General features: G+C 34.1%; 4 protein-coding genes across 6 annotated transcripts; 1 reads left to right on the top strand and 3 right to left on the bottom strand.

The window, feature by feature from the left end:
* The first annotated feature begins 1,064 nt into the window (after positions 1 to 1,064).
* LOC18048277 (remorin) lies at positions 1,065 to 2,626 on the top strand. The gene is made up of 5 exons (XM_006439495.2): positions 1,065 to 1,255; positions 1,653 to 1,703; positions 1,813 to 1,900; positions 2,060 to 2,141; positions 2,226 to 2,626. The coding sequence occupies exons 1-5, from the start codon at positions 1,099 to 1,101 to the stop codon at positions 2,421 to 2,423; spliced, it is 576 nt and encodes a 191-aa protein (XP_006439558.2). The 5' UTR covers positions 1,065 to 1,098; the 3' UTR covers positions 2,424 to 2,626.
* A 99-nt stretch (positions 2,627 to 2,725) lies between these two features.
* Positions 2,726 to 4,913, bottom strand: LOC18048276 (tubulin beta chain). The gene is made up of 3 exons (XM_006439494.2): positions 4,036 to 4,913; positions 3,673 to 3,942; positions 2,726 to 3,584 (listed from the first exon to the last, which is right to left on the bottom strand). Exons 1-3 carry the CDS (start codon positions 4,427 to 4,429, stop codon positions 2,917 to 2,919), a joined length of 1,332 nt encoding a protein of 443 aa, XP_006439557.1. The 5' UTR covers positions 4,430 to 4,913; the 3' UTR covers positions 2,726 to 2,916.
* Positions 4,914 to 5,589: 676 nt separating this feature from the next.
* Positions 5,590 to 12,078, bottom strand: LOC18048275 (glutamate--cysteine ligase, chloroplastic). Of its 3 annotated transcripts, XM_006439490.2 has the most exons (17): positions 11,686 to 12,075; positions 11,014 to 11,361; positions 10,704 to 10,854; positions 10,288 to 10,395; positions 9,699 to 9,791; positions 9,108 to 9,191; positions 8,914 to 8,982; positions 8,763 to 8,833; positions 8,614 to 8,682; positions 8,344 to 8,437; positions 8,082 to 8,171; positions 7,910 to 7,990; positions 7,214 to 7,306; positions 6,963 to 7,043; positions 6,821 to 6,890; positions 6,508 to 6,601; positions 5,590 to 5,956 (listed from the first exon to the last, which is right to left on the bottom strand). In XM_006439490.2, the coding sequence occupies exons 2-16, from the start codon at positions 11,349 to 11,351 to the stop codon at positions 6,513 to 6,515; spliced, it is 1,581 nt and encodes a 526-aa protein (XP_006439553.1). In that variant the 5' UTR covers positions 11,352 to 11,361; positions 11,686 to 12,075; the 3' UTR covers positions 5,590 to 5,956; positions 6,508 to 6,512. The 3 variants fall into 3 exon arrangements, with proteins under 3 accessions (XP_006439553.1, XP_024044634.1, XP_006439554.1); XM_024188866.1 differs by lacking the exon at positions 6,508 to 6,601 and having other exon boundaries at positions 11,686 to 12,078; XM_006439491.2 differs by lacking the exon at positions 5,590 to 5,956 and having other exon boundaries at positions 6,155 to 6,601; positions 11,686 to 12,074.
* A 2,770-nt stretch (positions 12,079 to 14,848) lies between these two features.
* On the bottom strand, positions 14,849 to 17,017 carry LOC18048796 (5-amino-6-(5-phospho-D-ribitylamino)uracil phosphatase, chloroplastic). The gene has a single exon (XM_006439489.2). The coding sequence runs from the start codon at positions 16,213 to 16,215 to the stop codon at positions 15,070 to 15,072; it is 1,146 nt and encodes a 381-aa protein (XP_006439552.1). The 5' UTR covers positions 16,216 to 17,017; the 3' UTR covers positions 14,849 to 15,069.
* Between the last annotated feature and the right edge of the window lie 4,605 nt (positions 17,018 to 21,622).

The raw sequence follows: 21,622 nt of genomic DNA, 5'->3' as shown, positions 1-21,622 counted from the left end.
ATTATTGAATAAAATTTTGATACTGAATATAATATAAAATTCCAAGTAAATAAATCATGAAATTAATTTTTTTTATTTAATTGAAAGTAAATATTAACTTAAATGAAAAAAAAAGAGTGATAAAGAGGACAAAAACATTTCATTTAATCTTATCAGTTTAATCTTGCTTAAACCCACATGAAAATAAGGATTAATAATTGCAGTAATTTTAGACTAATTTACTAATCTTGACAGGTAAATATAACAGAAAATGAAATCAATTGTTTTATCTCAGAGTCTAATCTAATCCCACAACATATTCATGCTCCCAACCATACTGTAAGGGAGAAATGTGAACTCGATGGTAATTAGTCCACTAATTAAACTGGAAAATTGGACAACAAAAGCACCCAATTCCTGGTACTTTAAGGCGGTGCCTTTTTGGGTTGGCTTCAGGCAAATCTTTTCCTGAGGGGAAATTTCCTGAGCCTGCGCAAACATACACTTTCCAAACTAACAAACAGTAAGATGGGATCAATATTATATACCCACAAACCTATTTTTATTTTAGAGATAACCAATGGTCCTGTGATCAATTTGCACCAGCTTAATGGTCGAAATAATAAAAACCATAATGAAGAATTCTCTTGACAATTCAAATCAAATTTTCACATTCACCAGTCTTCCAGTCTTTCATTGATGATTTTTCTGGATAAGATTTGAGCAAACATAACCATTCTTCTTTATTCAACTCCATGATCAACGCATTAGAATGAAAAATGGAAAGCAGTCACTTTCATCTCATATGGAAAGTCCAAAGTAAACAAATATAAACTAATAATATATACATACATTGTATGAACCTCAACCATTTACCCAACTCCAACTGTTACTTTCTTGATTATTTTTAATTTTACCTACCACCATTGATTGCCATTTGCCAAGAGATTAGAGGAGTTTAATTTTAATTTTTTTCCTGCGACACAAGACTTTCTTTATTTCTCTCTCTCTCTCGCTAAGCCTCAGCTTCCATTTGTAACTGTTGCTACATTTGGTGACACATTAATTGATAATCTTGTGTTATTTTTCTGGCTAAGCAACAAGATTCCGACATCGTTTATGGGAGAGGAGGATCCCAAGAAACCCGAACCTGCGGGTCCATCAACTACGGCAAAAACAATTGAGGAACATGATGATCCTGTTAAAGAAGATAAAGAATCAGTTCCCAATGGCAATGCTCAGCGGACATTTCTGAACCCATTTGCCCAACCTCCTCGTATAAGTTTTTATCATCTATGTTTTATGTTGTTTTTGTCTATATTTATGATTACGAACAATTGATAAATTAATTAGGATGTGAATATTATATTGATGCTTTAGCTTAACTAATTTTTCTTTGTTTCATTTTTTTTACACCTAACGTTATCTAGCATACGTTGGAATTCATGATTGCATGGCTAACTTATAATTTCAGCTAGGGGCATAAATTGAAAAAAAAAAAGAACAAAATGGGCTCCAAGCCGATCCTTTCAAGTTTCAAGCAGAGTTTGTAAAGGAATTGCTTTAGTTTATTCCATGTACTGTGTGTGTTTTTATAACTTGCTAAAGCAGCTAGCATATTAGAAAATAGAAATTTGTTTCTAAACTAACAATTTCGAATTTTGAAGTAGCAGAAGTTCGAGATCCCTCTGTTGAGAAAAGTTCATGGGATTCTATTGACAAAGGTTTGTATATTCAGGGTGATATTAATTACTAATTTTTTTTCTTTGGAATTTTATAAAACTATTTGAGAGGTTGATAGAATAAGCTTGATTTCTGATATTATGATTTCAGGTGCTGCGCTTGAACAGCTCGAGAAGGAGAAAAAGTTGGCTTTAATTAAAGCTTGGGAAGAAAACGAAAAGGCCAAAGCAGATAACAGGTGAGATAGTGTATCTTGAGACTTACAACGTATAGATGTGCGTGATCTTTGATCAATCATCATTATGCGATTCAATGGTGATATCATTTTCCTTCTCCATGCGTGATGAGCCTCCATAGTGGATTTGATCAATTTAACCAAGTGTTAACCACTGAACAGGGCATACAAAAGGCTCTCAGCCGTTGGATCGTGGGAGAAAAGCAAGAAAGCAGCAGTAGAGTTGCAACTGAAGAAATTTGAGGTAACAATCATATATATATGAATGCTGCATTCATATTGCTTTCTTTATTTCTTGATCTGAAAAATTACTTAAAATTTGGGATAGGAAAAATGGGAAAAGAAGAAGGCTGAATATGAAGAGAGAATTAAAAATAAAGTAGCTGATATCAATATGAAAGCTGAAGAGAAGAGAGCAATAATTGAAGCACAGCGAGGTGAAGATTTTCTAAAAGTGGAGGAGACTGCAGGGAAGTTCCGGGCAGCTGGGTTTATACCAAGGAAGTTCCTCTCTTGCTTTGGCTAAAAATGATTAAAGAACAGGATAAAGAAAGTTTCTTCAGGATTTAATTTGGTTACTTCTCTTCTTTGGCTTGATTGTTTGTTGTAATGTGTGCAAATCTAGTTTTCCTCTAAATCCTTAAGAGTTTATGTACATAAAATTGGCATGTATACAAGTGAGACTAAAAATTAATCTTCTTTTGTGAACCAAAACGCTTGTTGCAGCTTTAATCTTTCTCAATGCAATTGCGTCCCATGAAGATGAAAAACAACGAGAAAATCAAATTTAGAAAAACAGGGGAAAAAAAGAAAAGGCCAGAGAACAGCTATAACAAGTAAATGCATAATTTATACATACACACAATTCTGAATTTACAGCATAAATGCATCAAAAAGTTCACCACAATGGTTCAAGGCAGAATCCTTATTCAGCACCCAAGACAAAAACAAAAGAAACCCGAATAACAAATTCACCTGCAGGTCACGTTCATAGCCAAGAAATTAAATAAAATTCCTCTTTAATTCTCGTCGGCCTCTTCATCATACTCCTCCTCTTCCTCTGCAGCAGCCTCCTGATATTGCTGATATTCTGATACCAAATCATTCATGTTACTCTCGGCCTCTGTAAACTCCATCTCATCCATGCCCTCCCCCGTATACCAATGCAAAAATGCCTTTCTCTTAAACATGACTGTGAATTGCTCTGAGACACGCCTGAACATTTCTTGAATGGACGTAGAATTCCCCATAAACGTTGACGACATTGATAACCCAGTTGGGGGAATGTCACAAACACTTGACTTAACATTATGCGGAATCCACTCAACAAAGTATGAAGAATTTTTGTTTTGTACATTGATCATTTGTTCGTCAACCTCCTTTGTACTCATTTTGCCTCGGAACATTGCTGAGGCAGTTAAATACCTTCCATGGCGAGGATCAGCAGCGCACATCATGTTTTTAGAATCCCACATTTGTTGAGTAAGCTCAGGAATTGTCAGAGCGCGGTACTGCTGTGACCCGCGAGCTGTTAAGGGCGCAAAACCAACCATGAAAAAGTGCAGGCGTGGGAATGGGATCAAGTTTACTGCTAATTTCCGAAGATCAGAGTTGAGTTGGCCGGGGAAACGAAGGCAGCATGTTACTCCACTCATTGTTGTTGAGATCAAATGGTTCAGATCACCAACTACCGCACATACATGAACAATATATACATGTCATAACCGTTTTAAATTTATTGGTTAATGAAGATAAAAGAAGTTCTATGGACTTACAGCTGGGATTTGTGAGCTTGAGAGTTCGAAAGCAGATATCGTAGAGAGCTTCATTGTCAAGGACCATACACTCATCGGCATTTTCAACAAGCTGGTGCACAGAGAGTGTGGCGTTGTAAGGCTCAACAACTGTGTCAGAGACTTTAGGTGATGGGAAAACCGAAAAGGTCATCATCATACGATCAGGATATTCTTCTCTAATCTTTGATATCAGTAGAGTTCCCATTCCTGATCCAGTCCCCCCTCCAAGTGAGTGGCAAATCTGAAAGCCTGAAGTTTCACAAACAGATTAACATTGTTGTTTCTTACATCAAATGTCAGAACACAGCGTCACGCTCATATATACAATTAATATGTACTTACCTTGTAGGCAGTCACAATTCTCAGCTTCTTTACGAACAACATCAAGAACTGAATCAATCAATTCAGCTCCTTCGGTGTAGTGCCCCTTGGCCCAATTGTTTCCAGCACCATTTTGGCCAAAGACAAAATTATCTGGACGAAATATTTGGCCATAAGGACCAGTACGCAGGCTGTCCATGGTGCCTGGCTCAAGATCCATTAACACAGCTCTAGGCACATGACGGCCACCACTTGCTTCATTGAAGTAAACGTTAACCCTCTCAAGTTGAACTTGAGAATTGCCGACATAATTCCCAGTGGGATCAATGCCATGTTCATCACATACAACTTCCCAGAACTTGCCACCAATTTGATTACCACATTGGCCAGCTTGAATGTGGAGAATCTCTCTCATTTTGATTTGAGGTAATCAAGAAGAGGCTGGTACTAATTAAAAATTGGAGAGTGGGATATAGTGATAGAAGGGGATGATAGCGAGGATGACGAAATATGATGGTCTTTTTGTAGGTGCTGGAGGGATGGATTTGAAGATTGTGACAGTGATACTTTTTTTTTTTTTTTCTTTTTTGGCTACAGATGTGAGAAATATGAATAATAGAGTATATAATACTACAAGCATGTCATGTCTCTCTGCTGGAAGGAAGATTTGTCAAACTCCAATAAGAGTTGTGAGCTGGATTTCAAGTGAGACAGCGAGATGCATGCTACTTCCTTAGTTCCTTTGGCCTTATTCTTTCTTAAAAGACCAACAATTCCCCCACATTGCGATTTCTCATCTGTCATCGGCACTCCAAAAATGCTCGCTACTTTTTCTCCGTTACCACTTACCGCCCACTCTCATACTATAACTTTTTCGCGTAATTGTTGCTTATTTCTTTTTATTTTGAATTAAGTACTGGTTTATTCCTTATATTTTAAAAAAATACCTCAAGACACCTATACTATTAAATATTTGACACTTTTATTCTTTTTTTTATTTGTCATTACAATAATAATAATCTACTCAATCTTGACATCATTAATTAAATTATCCAAAAAAAGTTAATTAACAAATTGACTAATATTTTTTGTACTCTTACAACAATCTTTCTAATAATTAAATAAATTAATTTCAGCCAACTTAAAACTACATCTAATACCGTGCTGTCTTGCTGGTAATTATCAATAAAGAATTAACTTACATAATTAAGCCTAAAAGTAAAATAATAATAAAAGATTACTTGAATTTTTATTTTTATTTTAATGTTAAATAATAAAAAAATTACTTTATTTTTTAATTTTAGTATTAGTTTGATAAATTAACTTTTTTTTTCATTAGTGTCACTAAGAATATTGTTATAAGGGTATTAGTGCACAAGCAACAAAAAACAAAGGTAAAATATCATATGTTTAATTGTATGATATTTTGAAGTATTTTTTTAAACTATAAAGACTAAAGGGATATGTAAGTTAAAATATAAAGATTAATTTTTTTTAATACAAAATATAAAGATTAATTGTTTCCCATGTAACGAGCAGTAATTGTTCAATACGATTAGTTTATGATGCCTAAGATAAGTAAAAGCTGCGTGTTATTTGATACTTTCTTTGGACAAGTTAGTAAACCATGATCAATTTAGATAATAAGACATTAAAAGGATAATTTGGACATGTCGATGCAGATCAGGTGGTTACAGCACCTAAATCAATAAAAGATTGCATGTATAGTTTATGAATCAGATTAGTTGGCTCAGCAGGAAGATTCATATTATTGAGTGTCAGTCTGTCCTCCATGACCATACGAGCATTGAGTATTGTTTTGGCCCCTCCAGCCAGCTACTTGTTGGAATCCAATGTCCCAAGTATGCTTTAGTGCTTTACGTTTGGATGATTTTAGTCTCAATCAATCTACCAGAGTCCACAAGCATGCATACACAAACGGCTGTGGAAACAACAAAACGTATTAAATTATATGTTCCCAGTCCACTTGATATCAATAGACAAAAGAGAGTAGGATGTCGATGAAATGAGGTGAATCATCAAAGTGGTTAGCTCGAGCATTGTTTTCATGACACTCTAGGCCACCGCCGAGAGGAATGGGAGAAGGATAGGATCAGAAGTCTCAATCTAAATCCACCAATGATGTTAAAATGTCTCCTCTATAGCAAACTGCACACACCTATAATTTGAACAAACTTGAAATCGTAATATTAAAGCTATGCTATGATGGGGCTTCAATGATCAATGTGACGTGCACATGATTTACGTCCCAAGTCACATGGCCTACTCAATTCTTGGTCGAGCTGCCCCAAGTTTCAGATCCAGTTACATTCAATCAGAGTTGCTTGCATGAGGATCCTCATGCTGAGAATTTACATCATACTTTTATTCCTAATGATCATAAATTAAAAACAGTAGGGACCGAACAAAAGGATTACTCCCCAAAACCTTAAGCAACAATTGCAAACAGAAGCGTGTCGAAATAATCTTAACTCATCTTAATAAAGTAGCTCCTCAAAAACAGGATCTACTGACTCTCGCCACTTCCCATGATACATGTCCAATAGTTTTTCCGCCGGTGTCACCCCTGTACAAAATGGTCGTGCAGATTGAATTCATTGATATGTCCAAATATATTTAATTTCCAAGTTTAAGTCTTTATGTTTTCTTTATTCATTATGAATCTTTAGATTAAAAAAGATAGAGAGCCGTGTTAATGCCTCACAAGCTCCAACAAGTTTTAGAGATCGAAATTTAACTACTTCATAGATATATAATTGAACAAATAAGCTCTAGAATTATTTACCTGTTCTGACTACCTCAGCCACCTCATTCAAGAACCCTGTCTCTTTGAAGCCTCTCCGTTCCAAACCATCCTATAGAAGAATAGATGTTTACTTCCAATATCAACAAGATAAAGGACAGTAGAAGAGACAACTCCAAGTTACCTTTGACAACTTTAAAACATCTTGGGCAACATGCCTTAGCAAACCATCCCGAAATGGCGTCTTTAGACCAGTCTTTGGGACCTAATAAGTAGATTATCAAGATTAGATTTGCTAGCTTGACCATAACAGAAAGATGAAAAGTTGGCAGTACCTCAATGTTTTGTGCTATGGATATCAACCAGTAATGTGGTAATTCAAACTACATTTTGAATAGCTTTTTTCCAGCCTGAGCTGTTGACTCTTTCTTTTACCTTATTCCTCAACATTTGTCTTTCACCTGTAGTCCAATCTGCTGTCATGTCTAGAACATTCTGGAGAGAGTCCTCGTCATATAACAAACCTACCTGAAATTACAAGAAAATATAAATGAGCAAATGTTGCTTAAATTAGTCTACCGTAATGTCCCAAAGCGCCTGACAGGGTGGTTTTTAAGCAGCTTTATTTGGCTGGCCACCCAAGTTCGAATCTTAGAGAAGGTATGGGGCTAAAGAATTGAATTGGGCATTGGCCACCCCTCTATTTTTTAAAAATATACATAAAAGAAAAAAACAAGAAGCTACATAATCTGCAAGGGCTAGACAAAAAGTGACAAGAGGGAAACGTGCAACTGATATTTCTGACAGAACGTCACAAAACTATAAGCTAGAGGCCATTGATATGTACATAAAAAAAAGTTTTGTGAGGAGGTTTATTTTATCATTAAGACTTCATATAAAGAAGCAGGGACATGTGTCCAAGAGTTCCCCATTGGCTATCAAATGCACAGAGATTAGTAACATCATGTATCATTATTCAAAAAGTTCAAAAATATATCCTTTTAATTCCCCCATCCTTCTTTCTTAAGCATATTTATTCTCTAGCGTTACTAGAACATGCTATCCAACTGACTACCACCAAACCATGCACAATATAGAGATTATACAGAAACAGAATAAGGATGCCACTACCCAAAATGCAGGCAAAGCACATAACCTCCTCCAAGGCCCTCCATCAGCGCCTCTCATCTCCAAGTATCTCTTCAACCTAACCTGAATGTAAGATTAAAATGTGGCTCAAAGTTGGCATAGGCATTGTGAGCATAAATTTGCAGCAAATTGATCAAAAACACATAAAACAGACCTCGGGAAATATTGTTGTCAGATGATTTTCCCAATCATTAAGAGTTGGCAATTCACCAGGAAGGCACGGAAGTTTTCCAGCCAAGAAGTCCTGAAAAACGACGAGAGTTTTTGTACAAAAATTAATAGCGTGAGATACAATGTCATGGTCAAGATTAACTTATAGGGGAAGAAAAACGTTCAACATAAACCGGACAATGGATCAAAGAGAATGATTATATAAGAAGCCTTCAATTAAAAGACTATTAAGGATAGATGAAAACCCTGAATGACATCCCAGCACAATCAATATACTTCTTTTTGCGATAAACAAAATACATTGGAACATCAAGGGCGTAATCAACATATTGCTCAAACCTGTATCAAAAGAAAAAAGGAAAAAGCAAAGCAGAGTAAGAGATAATATTTGACTTTAAAAGATATAAAAAAACTACTTTTCCTGCAAGAGAGGTTAGGACAGTTTCCAAGTTAAATGAGCACAAAATTAGATGGGAGCAATAATACGTGCAATACATAAGAAGAACTGAACTTACCCAAAGGAGTCATCAAAAACAAAGGGAAGCATGCCAGCACGATTGTTATCGGTATCTGTCCAGATGTGGCTGTTCCAATAAAAATAATCAGTAAAGACCTACAGGTAAAGATACAAGAAAATAAGAAATTTAAGGTGTCATCTAAAAACCTTCTCATGCTGAGATAGCCATTTGGTTTTCCTTCGGTAAATGGTGAATTTGCAAATAGAGCTGTTGCTATCTGTTGCAATTTTGACATTGTTACTGATCTATCACATCATAGAACACTCCAGTAAAAACAAAAGGAAGTAGAGTTCTCACTGGCTGCAAAGCAAGACCAGCACGAAATTTGCGGATCATGTCGGCTTCCGAACTAAAGTCCAAATTAACCTATTACAAATTTAAAGTAGAAATAAGTACAGCTCTGCAGAAGAAAAATCACCTTTTCATCAAGCCAAGGTGAGATTAAATTACGAAAAGCAGCTTCCACTAAACAGTTAAAAGTTTCAACTCACCTGAACAGTGCATGTCCTAAACATCATATCAAGTCCGAGTGATCCAACTTTAGGCATGTAGTTCCGCATAATCTCATATCTTCCCTGAGCCAAAATCTCATGTCATTATGCAGAGTCTTACAGAGGGAATCAATATCTTATCCCATTTACAGAGCAGATTGGAATCAGAGTTCAGACAACAGAGTATGGTAGATGCAGACCATGTGGATTCTCAACTTTCCCCTTAATACCAAATTGTTAACAACCATTTTACAGAATGCAATTAAAGAAAGCTTGACAGAAAATAACGAACACTCTCATTAGATCAAGAAACAAGATTACTGCAAAAAGTTTAATTTGACTGTTGGGATATTTTTTTCAAACTACTGCCTTTTAAATAAGCATTCAGGTATCGGATTTTTATTCTAGTTGATTGGTAGTTCAACCAAAGAAGCAAAATATATTGAACTAATAGAAAAGAAATCTACAAGAGACTGAAATGAACCATTTAAAATGATAAGAGGCTTAGATGGTTTAGGTCAACAAGAAAGCATTCATGCATTACCCCTTTCAAATCCAATTTGAACACTTGAAAAGATTGGCAATCAGTACCTTTGGCATAACAGGTATATCTTTAAGTCCCCACTTAGGCTGGAAGCCAATTCCTAAAAATCCAATTCCCATTTCCTCTGCAACAGCTTTCACCTGAGAAAGTGTGAGAATTGGAGATAAATAATAAGCTTAATTGCATATGTGTGTGTGTGTGTGTGAGTGCGTGCATATATGTCATGAAACTGGAAAAAAAAAGAATTATGCACCGAATTGACATTATGGTGATTCACTTTTGTAGAGACAGGAACAACAAAATGACAACGCAAACAAAATGGCAAAGACAAAAAAATTACTCAGCAGAACAGCATTAAAGGCAAGAGCTAAGAGTTTATTTGGTCATCAAAGTTCTTGAAAACAGTTACTTGAAAAAATGGGTGGTACTTCATGATATGGAGCAGAGCACATTCTTAAAAGGTAGTTATCTGGTGGTCCAAGAAGGAAGGTGATGATAAAGAAATATACCATTCCTCCAGCAGCACTAATATCAACCGACAACAGAATACAAGAAAATTAGAAAATATACAAAAATGCATTGAGCAACAAGCTTGCATATTCCTACATAAATGAAGGTATGATGAATTCAAATCACCTGATATAGGTGTGAATTAACCTCAGCACAAGTTTGATGCAGAGTTTCAAGAGGTGCACCACTAAGCTCAAACTGACCGCCAGGTTCAAGTGATATGCTTTGTTTCCCCTGGATGACAACAAAGTAGAGGCTTTCTGAAAATAAAAACCACCAATAATAACGAACAAAAACCACCAATAATAATTGAAACTATTTTTCCAACAATTGCTATTGCTAATTTGTTATAGTACAGACAAATGGTCTTTTCTTTTACTCTCTTTCTCTCTCCCTCCCCCCCCCCCCCCCCCTCTCTTTCCCTGAAATAGAGCTCTTGAGCTTGATCACTCAACATATATACAACCAATGTGATACAGAATATAACTTGAATAATGGTGGGAGAAATTGAGGATAAAAAAACAAATAAAAATTCAGCTTACTTGTTTCAGTCCTATGATGTAATCTCCTTCCATTACTTTCTCCCAATCGAACCTCTCAGCAATGCTGTTAAGCAACTCGGCTATTTGTTCGTATTTCATAGGACGTAAAGTTCCAAACTCAAAACCAAACTTCTCATGTTCTGTACCAATTCTGCAAAAGCCAAATTAAAGAGTTGATTTGCAGAGTAAATGAATACAGAGAGCCTCTTGACAACGAGGGAGTAATCTAAAACATAATAAACGAACACAGTAAAATGATATACTATAGCAAATAATCCATTCAAAAACAACGATGAGCTAATCCAAGTACCTCCACTTTTCCTTAGGCTTGCACCCAGAGGCAAGGTATCCAACTAGATCCTCTTTGGTCAATGGCTCCGTTACAACAACAGCATCCTCCGTGGGAGGACTAGCTGCAACAATAGATCGACGTCCTCTTCGAATTCCTATCCCTGCATTGTCTAGATGTAAAACTTGTGATATCTTGGCAGAATAGCGTGATGAGGAAGAGAAACTAACACAAGTTTCCTTCATCCTAGATGCCTCAGCATTTTTTGCCAAGCCACAAACCCCACTTCGTCTGATTGTACATCGTGTTACATCAGTCAATACACGACATGATGGACTGGCCCGCGAAATGAGAGTCATACTGCTCCCGCTGCAAAAACACATATTCACCATTGAAATGAAAAGTTTCAGCTCAATAAAAATTTCCTCCACAAAAATGCTCACTCTTTAGCTCTTAACATGCATAAGTGCAACCGTTGGATACAAAGTTTCAACATTTCATCCTAGAAAGTAAACAACCAAATATAAAATCTCAAAACTCAATTTTATGATGCAAACTCATGTCAACCAGCTTTACGTGCATCGTTACGAGTAAATCTAATGCTTAAATTAACCGAAACAAACATGCAAATTATAATTCAATATAAAATTAAATCAGTAGAAATTGAAGCGAAGAGGAAATGAAATTTATTACCTTGGTTAACGCTGAACGAATTACCACAATTGGAATCTTAAAAACTAGGGTTTCGAATTTCGTAGAAGATAAAACACTCGTTGAGTTATATATATATATAGGACAGCGAAGACTCACTTGCAGAATGCAGAGAGAGAGAGAGGGACTTTGGTTTTCTTGTGAGTATTGTTAGACGTTAGTGTTATTATATACAGAACCTGCTGAACTATCAAATGGCGCTGGGGACGGGGATTCGATAATGCGGCACTATGGTGCCTTTTGATGATGCCCTTTCTTGGTTGTCGCCACGTCACCGCTATCAAGATTCTCTAAGCGTATTTATTCTACTCTACATGATTAGATAGATCCTATTGTTCCACCGGTTGATTAAACATTAAAAATTATTTTGTCTGTCTTTCTAAGTTACAATAAAATAAGATTCATTCAGTGCTCCATTTAATCGCACTACTACTCTATGACACTTTCTTTTACGCTGAAATATTTAATTATAAATTTCAACAAATATTAGCTTAAACAAACCCTCATTCTACATTTTGATTCTTAATTACCGGTAACTACACGGAGTTCCAAATGGACCCGTAGGCCACAGCCTGGAATAAAATGATGATGCATTCCATGACGAAAGGGAATAGTCATGATGATATCTCGACATGACTGTCACGATTCTCTCACAACGGCGATCCATTCTCGGCCGCCCGCTAAAAATGCACAATCGACTCGCGTGTACATGGACATGGAAATTGAAGAGGGACAGAAACAGAGACCCAGTACGTGCAAAAAAAAATGCAGGGCAAGCACATGTTTTGAAGAAAAATAAACAGGTGTCAGTCGCCGCATTTCATCAATGAGTTATTATCATTTTATTATTTTAAAAGTTATTAAATATTGAATAATTATAATAAATATTATCTCTTATTATTTTTTTATTATATCTTTATAAAAATATTATTTTATTATTTTTTCGTTATAACCATTAGTTGACTAACAAAATATCAATTTCACCATTTATGATTAAAAAAAATTACTTGAAACTTATTTACAAAATTTATTTATAATATATTTATTAAAATAGATATAAAATACCAACATAATTCTTTTTGCTGGAATTATGAAAATGAAGCTTATTTACAAAATAAATTTGTCTTATTTTTTTTAATCATGAAGGGTAAAATTAGTATTTTGTTAGTCAAATAACTGGTCAACTAACAAGTCAACTAATGATATTTCTTAGGGAAATTATCAGCCATATACCCTTAAATGACACTCGTATCAAACGTGTGTGAATACTTTTCAAGTGTATCACTCGTATACCCTAAAGTGACAAAACACATATGTCGTCCATCAATCCGTTAACTTCCGTTAGAAAGTTAACATAATTGTGACAAATTAACTATTTTGCCCTTGAAACTCAAAATGAGGTAAAAAGATAAATTTATCCAAAAAATTAACGTAAATTTTAAATACACAATTTTTTTTATTTTGATATTAACAATACATTTTTTATTAACAAATGTATTATTAATGGTACATATTATTAACAATTATCCATAAAAAATATCTATATTATACCATAAAAAATTATTAACAACATATGATTTACAATTATACATAAAAATTTTCAATTGGAATTTGGAGAAGTAGATCTCCAAAAATTTAAATTAAATTTTGGAGGAATAGATTCGGTTGTAAAGTAGTTTTTTTATAGCAATTATTAATAATTATCCGATAAATGAGATGACATGTCATGTTTATCACTATATATCATATGACATGTCATTTTTTATTAGGTAAATGGGATGATATGTCGTTTTTTTTAATCAAAGTTTCATCAATATGAAAAGACTAGATTACCCTTATGATGTCAGCGCTTACAAATTGAAGTTAATGGATTGGTGGACGGGAGATGTGTTTTGTCAACTTAGGGTATACGAGTGATACACTTAAAAAGTATCCACACACGTTTGATACGGGTGTCATTTAAGAGTATATGGCTGATAATTTTCTTATTTCTTATAACGAAAAAATAATAAAATAATATTTTTATAAAGATATAATAAAAAAATTATAAGAGACAATACTTATTATAATTATTTAATATTAAACAATTTTTAAAATAATAAAATAAAAATAACCCTTTCATCTATTATCGAAGAAATGAATTGTTAATTGTACAAAACAAAACAAAACAAAAATTGCCAAATATAGATTGAAAAAAAAAAACGTGTACGTCTCTTTGTCGTGTCAGCCGTGACCCAGCCTGGGCCCACGAGAAAGAGGATGCAATAATGTCATGTGCTGCTCTTTTAATGATTGTGAGATGTTCCGTTTTGCAATTTCCTGCGGCCATCATCGACTTCAACATTTAATTTTTATCCTGATTAATTACTATGGTTACGTTTACTATGTGGGGTGGCGGCTGACTGATACAATGAATCTGACTTATGCAACATTTTGTCGCTAACTACTTTAACTCGCATTAAGAACCAGAAAGAGTTGCCCGTTCCCAAGTGGGATAACGAAAATGGTCTGCTTCATTCAACTCAACAACGTGTTGATTTTGATTGGCAATAATGCTGTGGTTTTGATCATGGCCGACTGATGGGCTTCTAAGAATGGACTCTCTTCGGCCCACATCATCGACCTTCTAAGGGGAGTTAGCAAAAGAAATTTTATACAGGACTGTCCTTTGATCGAACTCCTAAAATGCACACAACAACCAAGAATCGATATCAAGGCCGAAAAGCCAATCTATTCGACCGTATTGCTCGAATAAAAAAATCCAACACAAATTGAGTTTAGCTAACTTCTTTGGTCGCACATGAATCACCTTCATCTTTAAATATCCTGCAGCTAAATTTCTTAGTTTAATCATTCTCTAATTGCACAAATATCATATGGAAAGACACTAGCCCTAGTTTTGATGAGTTGTTCAAACTCAGAGAATCCCCTGAACAGCCATTAAGAATGGAAATTCAGAGCAAAAACACTCCTTGGAGATATTATTGACTCAAAAGATAAACATTAACGAACCCATCATTCAAGTTTGTATTGTAAACCAATTTTAGTGAAGAATCATACCCTGCACAGCTTCCACAAATATGAACATGTAACATCGAATCACCAGAGTAAAAACTGAAAGCAAGGAATTGAATGGAAGCAAAAGCACCAGACACAGATTTGAAGTTCCAAAGATATATATATTGTACAAATATTACATACATGATAATATAAAGGCAATCCAATGCAGACCACCTTTTTTTTCTTTTTTTTCTTTTTTTTTCCCCCTTTTTTCTATCATACACATTAGGGTTACCAGAAGAACTAATTTTTCACCAAGAATCGGATGAAGCATAAAGAAATCTGTACAACTTATAATACTGAGGGTTACCAGAAGATATCATCAACTGTAGTCAAAGACGACGGGTAACCCTCTTCTTCCTCTTCAACCTCCATCTCTGGCTCCACAGATCCAAATTCAGTTGACTCAATATCAGCAAGGTTCTTTAGATCAACCACTGAAAGCTCATCTAAGTGCCTCACCACCAGGTCTGCAGCTCCAAGCTCATAGACAGGATGCTTACTAGCAACAGCCACACACTTCATCCGTGCATCATGAGCAGCCTCCACTGTCTGATTCGAGTTCCCAAACACAATGCACCGCTCAGGTATAAACTTTAGAAGTTGAGCTGCATAAACAAACATCTCTGGATCAGGTTTTCCCCTGTGGACATCCTCTGCCGCTACAATTGCAGTAAAGTATTCTTCAATCCCTATGCTATCAATTGCAGTCTCCAGGGTTTTCCTTGGATGAGTCGAAACTAATGCCATTGGTATCTTGTAATGCATCAATATATTCACAAACTCCTTAGATCCAGTTCGTAGTCTATATATCCCACCTTGTAGAGCTTGATAAATCTCTTCCATCCTCGAAGCCATTCTTCTCAGTTCTGCTGGGTCTCTTGACCAGCATAAAACTTCTGATATGGCCTGTTCATTCTTCATCCCTTCGATTCTTCTAAGAATGAAAGCCGGAGGAGGAGATTTTCCTTCTTCTTGCGCAAGAGTCAGCCAAGCTTGCTTCTCAAGATCAGGATTGTCTTCAATAATCACTCCTTCCCATTCAAATATAGCACCTAACCAGCCGCAACCCATCCTTTCTTGTCGGAGCAAGGGATTGTGCAATGAAGGATTATCTGCTTTATTCTCCGGTGGCCACAAACCAGGTTTTCGATCAACACCAGTGTCAATCTGGTACCTCCAATCCAGAGGTATTTTCTCCTCCTCTCTAAATGAATATGTCTCCTTTGTCAACTCCATTGCAAGAGCATTAATTGATTTATTAATCGACCTACTAAGTTTCATTCTCGGTGGAGGACAATAATTAACAATCCTTCTACCGAGGAATTCAGTCACCGGAAACCGGCAACAATCTGGAAACTTCTTTTTGCTGGATAAGTCCCTAACAGGAATTCCTTGACACAGTGGTGGATGGCCTAGAAAAGATGTTGCCGCAATTGAATCCACCACCATATTTACCAAGTGGCAATAACTAAAATCCCACCTTGTTTAAAGTTCCCTCTGACTGAACACAAAAGAAACAGGAATTTGGCTACACCCACCAACTATAAAAACCACCCAACTTATGATTCACAGCCACAGTTCAAATTTTACGAGAAGGCTGCTTCAAGTCCGAAAGTATTCTCAAATCGCAAAAGACGCTAAAAGGGAAAATAATGAAACAGCCTCCTCACAACAAAAATCCCAACTTTATTATCCAGAAACCACCTCAAGCACACCTTTCAAGCTAAATTAAGCATAACCTATCAACCAAAACCCTAGATTGACAAGATAAACGACTAAGAACTCCTATAAAGGTCAACCCCGGAAAGTAAAATTTCAATAAAATTCGAAGAACATATATACAGCAAATACTCTTAAAACTACAAATTCTTGTGAGCAAACTAATCGAAACTGGAAATAGAAATCCTTTTGGTATGGGTTTTATTATTATTATTATTATTATTATTATAGAGAGAGAGAGAGAGAGAGAGAGGAAACAGAAAGAAAATAAGATGAAACGATAATGAGGAACCTGGAGAAATAACAAGCGCTGATAAAAAAAAGTGGCCGGCTATGATTGAATGAAGACGGATAGAGGGAGAGGTGGGGGTTAAGATTCTCTAGAGAAAGTTATCATGTATGTGAATATCTCTCTCTCTCTCTCTCTCTCTTTAAATGATTTTTGTGATGTTTGTCGCTTGAAGAAGAAGAAGAAGAAGGAGGAGGAGGCGTGAGCGTTCGCGTTTTCTTTTCCTATTTTTTGTTTTTTGTTTTTTATGTGGTATATAACCTTTACAGAATAAAAAAGGAGGCGGGCCGGCGGGGTTGGTGTGCACGTGTCGGTAGATAACCGGTCTGGGTGACTTTTTATTCTGTACTTTTCTCATCCTAGTTAATCTTTTGTTACTTGCTATTCCCATCTCTGGGAACCATTTATTTTTTTGGATATTTATTTCGGTTGTCTACCCACTAGGCAAAAATAAATATCGGTGTAATGGCGATTAGGTCCCTCATTTTTAATATCATCTCAAATAAGAATATACAGCTGCTGCTTCTAGGCTAATCTCTTGGTTGTCTTTGCGCCCTTATTTCCTTCATTACCAATTTCTTTCTCGAAGATGAAGTTTATCTCCCACCATCTCGTTGGCCCACCTTGACTTAAGTTAATTTTGAGGTTATATTAAGTACTCATAGAGTTTACGTTAAAATAATACTATCTAAGATTTAAATCTTAAATTTGAGCGTATGCTTTTTATTAAAAATAAATTAGAAAAAAATAATATTAATCGCTTAACAAGATAATCATCAAAAGGTGGAAAATATCATCGATTTACCAGAAATAACTATGACAAGAATAAGGTGGATGAGTGATAGAATTTCGCTCAAATTATATTGCAATTTTTTACTCTTTTTTTTTTTTAAAGTACAATGGATTTAAACGCAATCTTGGCAGTGGTTTGTTGACCTCTAGGCTTTAGCCAATAATTAACAAGAAGAGTCAATGCGAATAATAGAGAGAAAGCTTCAAATGACCGGGACCAATACCATTTAATACTCTCCATTTGAATGAAGCTGGTGGGTGGCGAAAACAATGCAAGTTGTTTTGCTTAAGCACAATTGTGTGGGTATGCTTTGGGAATATTAAAAATAAGGTGATAATCAAATCCGATTAACATTTTAATATTTAGTAGTAAAATTCTGACCATTGAATTGATCATCGTACAATGAGAAAGTTTTAGATGAAAAATACAACGTATTATAAAATTTTATTGACGGGGTCTCATATAAATTATGTGAGGATGACTTTTCCCGCATGGTTTTGGGGGAAAACGAAAAACACGTGTTAATATCTCTTTTTTTTTTTTTTTCCATGATTTTACAATTTTCTTGGTAAAGTAATATTTATTTTGTTTTGGGTGATTGGACAGCGATTGGTGCAACAAATAAATGGTCCGGCGATGGAGGTGTTTCCATTTGTCATTGTTCCTTCTAGAAGGAGATATCGCTGGAAAGCCACTGGGCCAAAGCTTGGCCCAACTACGTGTTGAATTTAGAAATTCACCAGATCCAGTTTTAGCCGCATCATCGTTGCAACGTGGCAAACTCTGGATTGTTAACAACAGCAGTGTTCGATGAGCGAAATTTGAGAAACTATGAAACCCTGATGGGGTTCACATACATACATATACATACATATGCATACATACATATATACATATATATACATACACACGCATATATATATATATATAATCGTTTTCAAGTGTAGGGGTTTGTATTTTTTTTAATACGGACACATTTTTAAATCATGCCGTTTAAAAAAATTAATTATTAAATGAATTATTTAAAAAATTAAAAACTAATTCTCTTAAACTCAATGATTTTAAAGTGTGGCCATGTGAAAAATAAATGAGGACGCCTGTATTGTACTAGAAAAAGATTATACACACACACACACAAATATATATATATATATATATATATATATATATATATATATATATATATATATATATATATATATTAATCTCTCATAATTTGCCTATGTTGTCACAGTAGTATATACCACATTTTTTTTCTTTTTGTGATTTGACTATTAGATCCAAGGTAAGAATGGCAACAACACGGATGCATTACTTAGGTTATTATCATTGCAATCTCTCCTATTTTCTAAAATGTTAGGAAAAAATATAATAATTATTATTTTATTTATTGGCTAAGTTGTTAAAAGATATGAATAAGGAAGAAGTAGGAAATTTTGAGAGGACTTTTATTATTGATATTGGGGTAATTACAATGCATGAGTTTATAAGAGTCATAACCCCTTAAATATAAAATAAAGCTTATGTTTGCTCCCTAACTTCAGAAAGATAAATCACTTGATTTATTCCACAAATTTATAAATATTTCATAATTCTCCAATTATTATTATCATTTCCATATGTACTCTCATTATTTAAATTTATTATTAAATATATTTAATTATTATTTAATTATTAATTAATAATAATAAATATAATTGATATAATAAAATCATTTATTTTTATATTATAATTATTATAATAAAAATAAAAATATAATTTAAATATATTTAGTGTTTCAATTAAAGCAAAAGTTGGCACATTGTAGTGAATTATATAATGGACCACAATTTAGCTTTCAAAACGTCTAAACATAGGTAAGCAATAACTTAATTTGCACAATATTATAATACCATACAATATTATATTCCAAACACACTCTAATGGTGCGTTTGATAAACAAGAATCATGATAAGAATTTTGAATTAGAATAAGTTGTTTACTTAAACTGTAGAAATTGGAATCGAAATGAATAACAATCCCATTGATGTGTGATTCATGGCAACCAAGACAAATGTAGCAATTTGATTTGAATATTTGAATGACAATTGAATAAATTAAAATAATAAATCAAATATATCAGCTATAAGTGAAAATAATTGATAAGGGCAGGTAATACTTAGAATAACATATAACACCATAAAGTCATGAGTAAAAATACGTCGACATAAATCAAATATCAAGAATAACATAAATTCAAGTCCAGCAGCACCACAAATTCACAAATAAAATTATAAAAAGACCACAAATCTACATATAAAAATGCGGATCCTAATATATTTCTTAATTTAATTTAACTTATATATTTTTTAATTAGTCTTATTTTTTCATTTAACTTTTATATTTTTTTCATTTAATTTTAATTTAATTAAAAAATAATACAGATCCCAATATATTTCTTAATTTAATTAAACTTCTATATTTTTTTAATCAGTCCTATTATGTTTTTTTTTCATTTAACTTACATATTTTTATTTAATTTTAATTTAATAAATAATTTAATTAAAAAATAATATGGATTTAAATATCCAGTGTTTTTAATGCATTTGCATCCGGATCCAAATTCGAATCCAACACATATCCTAATTTTAAGGATTCGAATTCTCATTTTTTAATATACGGATTCGAATGTTTGTGGATCCGGACTGAATCAGGATATTTTTGCCATCTTGGCTTTAAGAGTATCTCCAAAAGCCTCTATAAATTTTACTCTTCAAATACCTATTTACTTACTTATGTGGCAAATAGAAGGATGAAAAAATATGATATTCTCCAAAAGACTTTTCAAATATAAATAAGTTAATATTATTCTAATCAAATAATTATTTTTTTAAAGGAAAAGTCAATAGCAATTAAAATACTTCTCTCTATTTCTTCAATGAAAATTAATAAAATATAAATTGAAGAGGGATAAATTAACTCTCTAAAATTGAAGAGAGAGAATCAATTTTTATTTAAAAATTTTTTATTAAAGTATCTTTGAAGCTTTAAATATTAATATAACTCTTTAAATAAGTAATAATTTTTTTTTTCAAAGAGTCTTTTAGCGATGCTCTGGCTAAACACCATTCGAATAGAGAAAAACTAAGCGAAGTCGAGACGTAGACCGAAGAAGCCGATAACTTTCGTACGGAACAGAGTGGTTTATAAGTGCCACTTCTTTTCCCGTCGCAATCTTAAGAGAGGGACTCCAGAAGGGCACGTGAAAGAGACATGCCCCCTGAAGGCAAAATTGTCTTTGAAACCTGAATGTGGTAATAACTCACCGTTTGAACGGTCTGCCAACACCACGAAGGACACAGGAAGCAAGGATGAAGTTGGTAAGGTGGACGATGTAGCTTTGCCACGATATCCAAAACAGTGCAGTAACTCCTCCAGTGGAAACTAGAATTACTCTGGGATGCAGAAAGAGAATAAGAAAACCGAGAAAAAAAAATTCAATTGAATCTGCGAGTAGCTCCGCTATAAGTGATGATAAAATTGTTATTGTTTCAAGTAGAAGGAGAAGAAGAACATCCTGGACAAGCCTAAAGGAAATTGCCGGGAGAAGTGGGGATTATAATGGTGAAAGTACTAACTTAACAGTCCCATTCTCTTTGTAAAAACGAGAACCTTTTCCCCAAATCAATTTTCAAAGGAAAGATAATAGTTTGATGATTTGTGATTATTTGTTGCAATAGAGAGTTGATTTATCTACCTTCATTAGCAAGTTAAAAATTCGTTTACGTTTTGGGTTATGATAAAGCATTTTGACTGTAATCTTTGAATGTGTATTTTAATCTCTCTTTACATGTAATCTGAAACCAAATGCAGGCAAATCTTTACATTTCATCCAAATTTTCATCCGCTTTCATTCACAATTAACTTATCCAGTTTTTAAGTTTTTTTTTAAAAATGTTATATGGAATATATTAATTTTTTTAAATTTAAATTTTTAGTATTAAAAGAGATAGGAAGAAAAAAAAAAACCATGGCAAAACCGTAGTTTTCTATGGTATTAGAATAGATAGGAAGAA

The sequence above is a fragment of the Citrus clementina genome, unplaced genomic scaffold (genome assembly GCF_000493195.1).
Source record: "Citrus clementina cultivar Clemenules unplaced genomic scaffold, Citrus_clementina_v1.0 scaffold_3, whole genome shotgun sequence".
NCBI classification, from domain to species: Eukaryota; Viridiplantae; Streptophyta; class Magnoliopsida; order Sapindales; family Rutaceae; genus Citrus; species Citrus x clementina.
The sequence above is the reverse complement of the archived record's forward strand: the minus strand, read 5'-3'. Positions and strand labels throughout refer to the sequence as shown.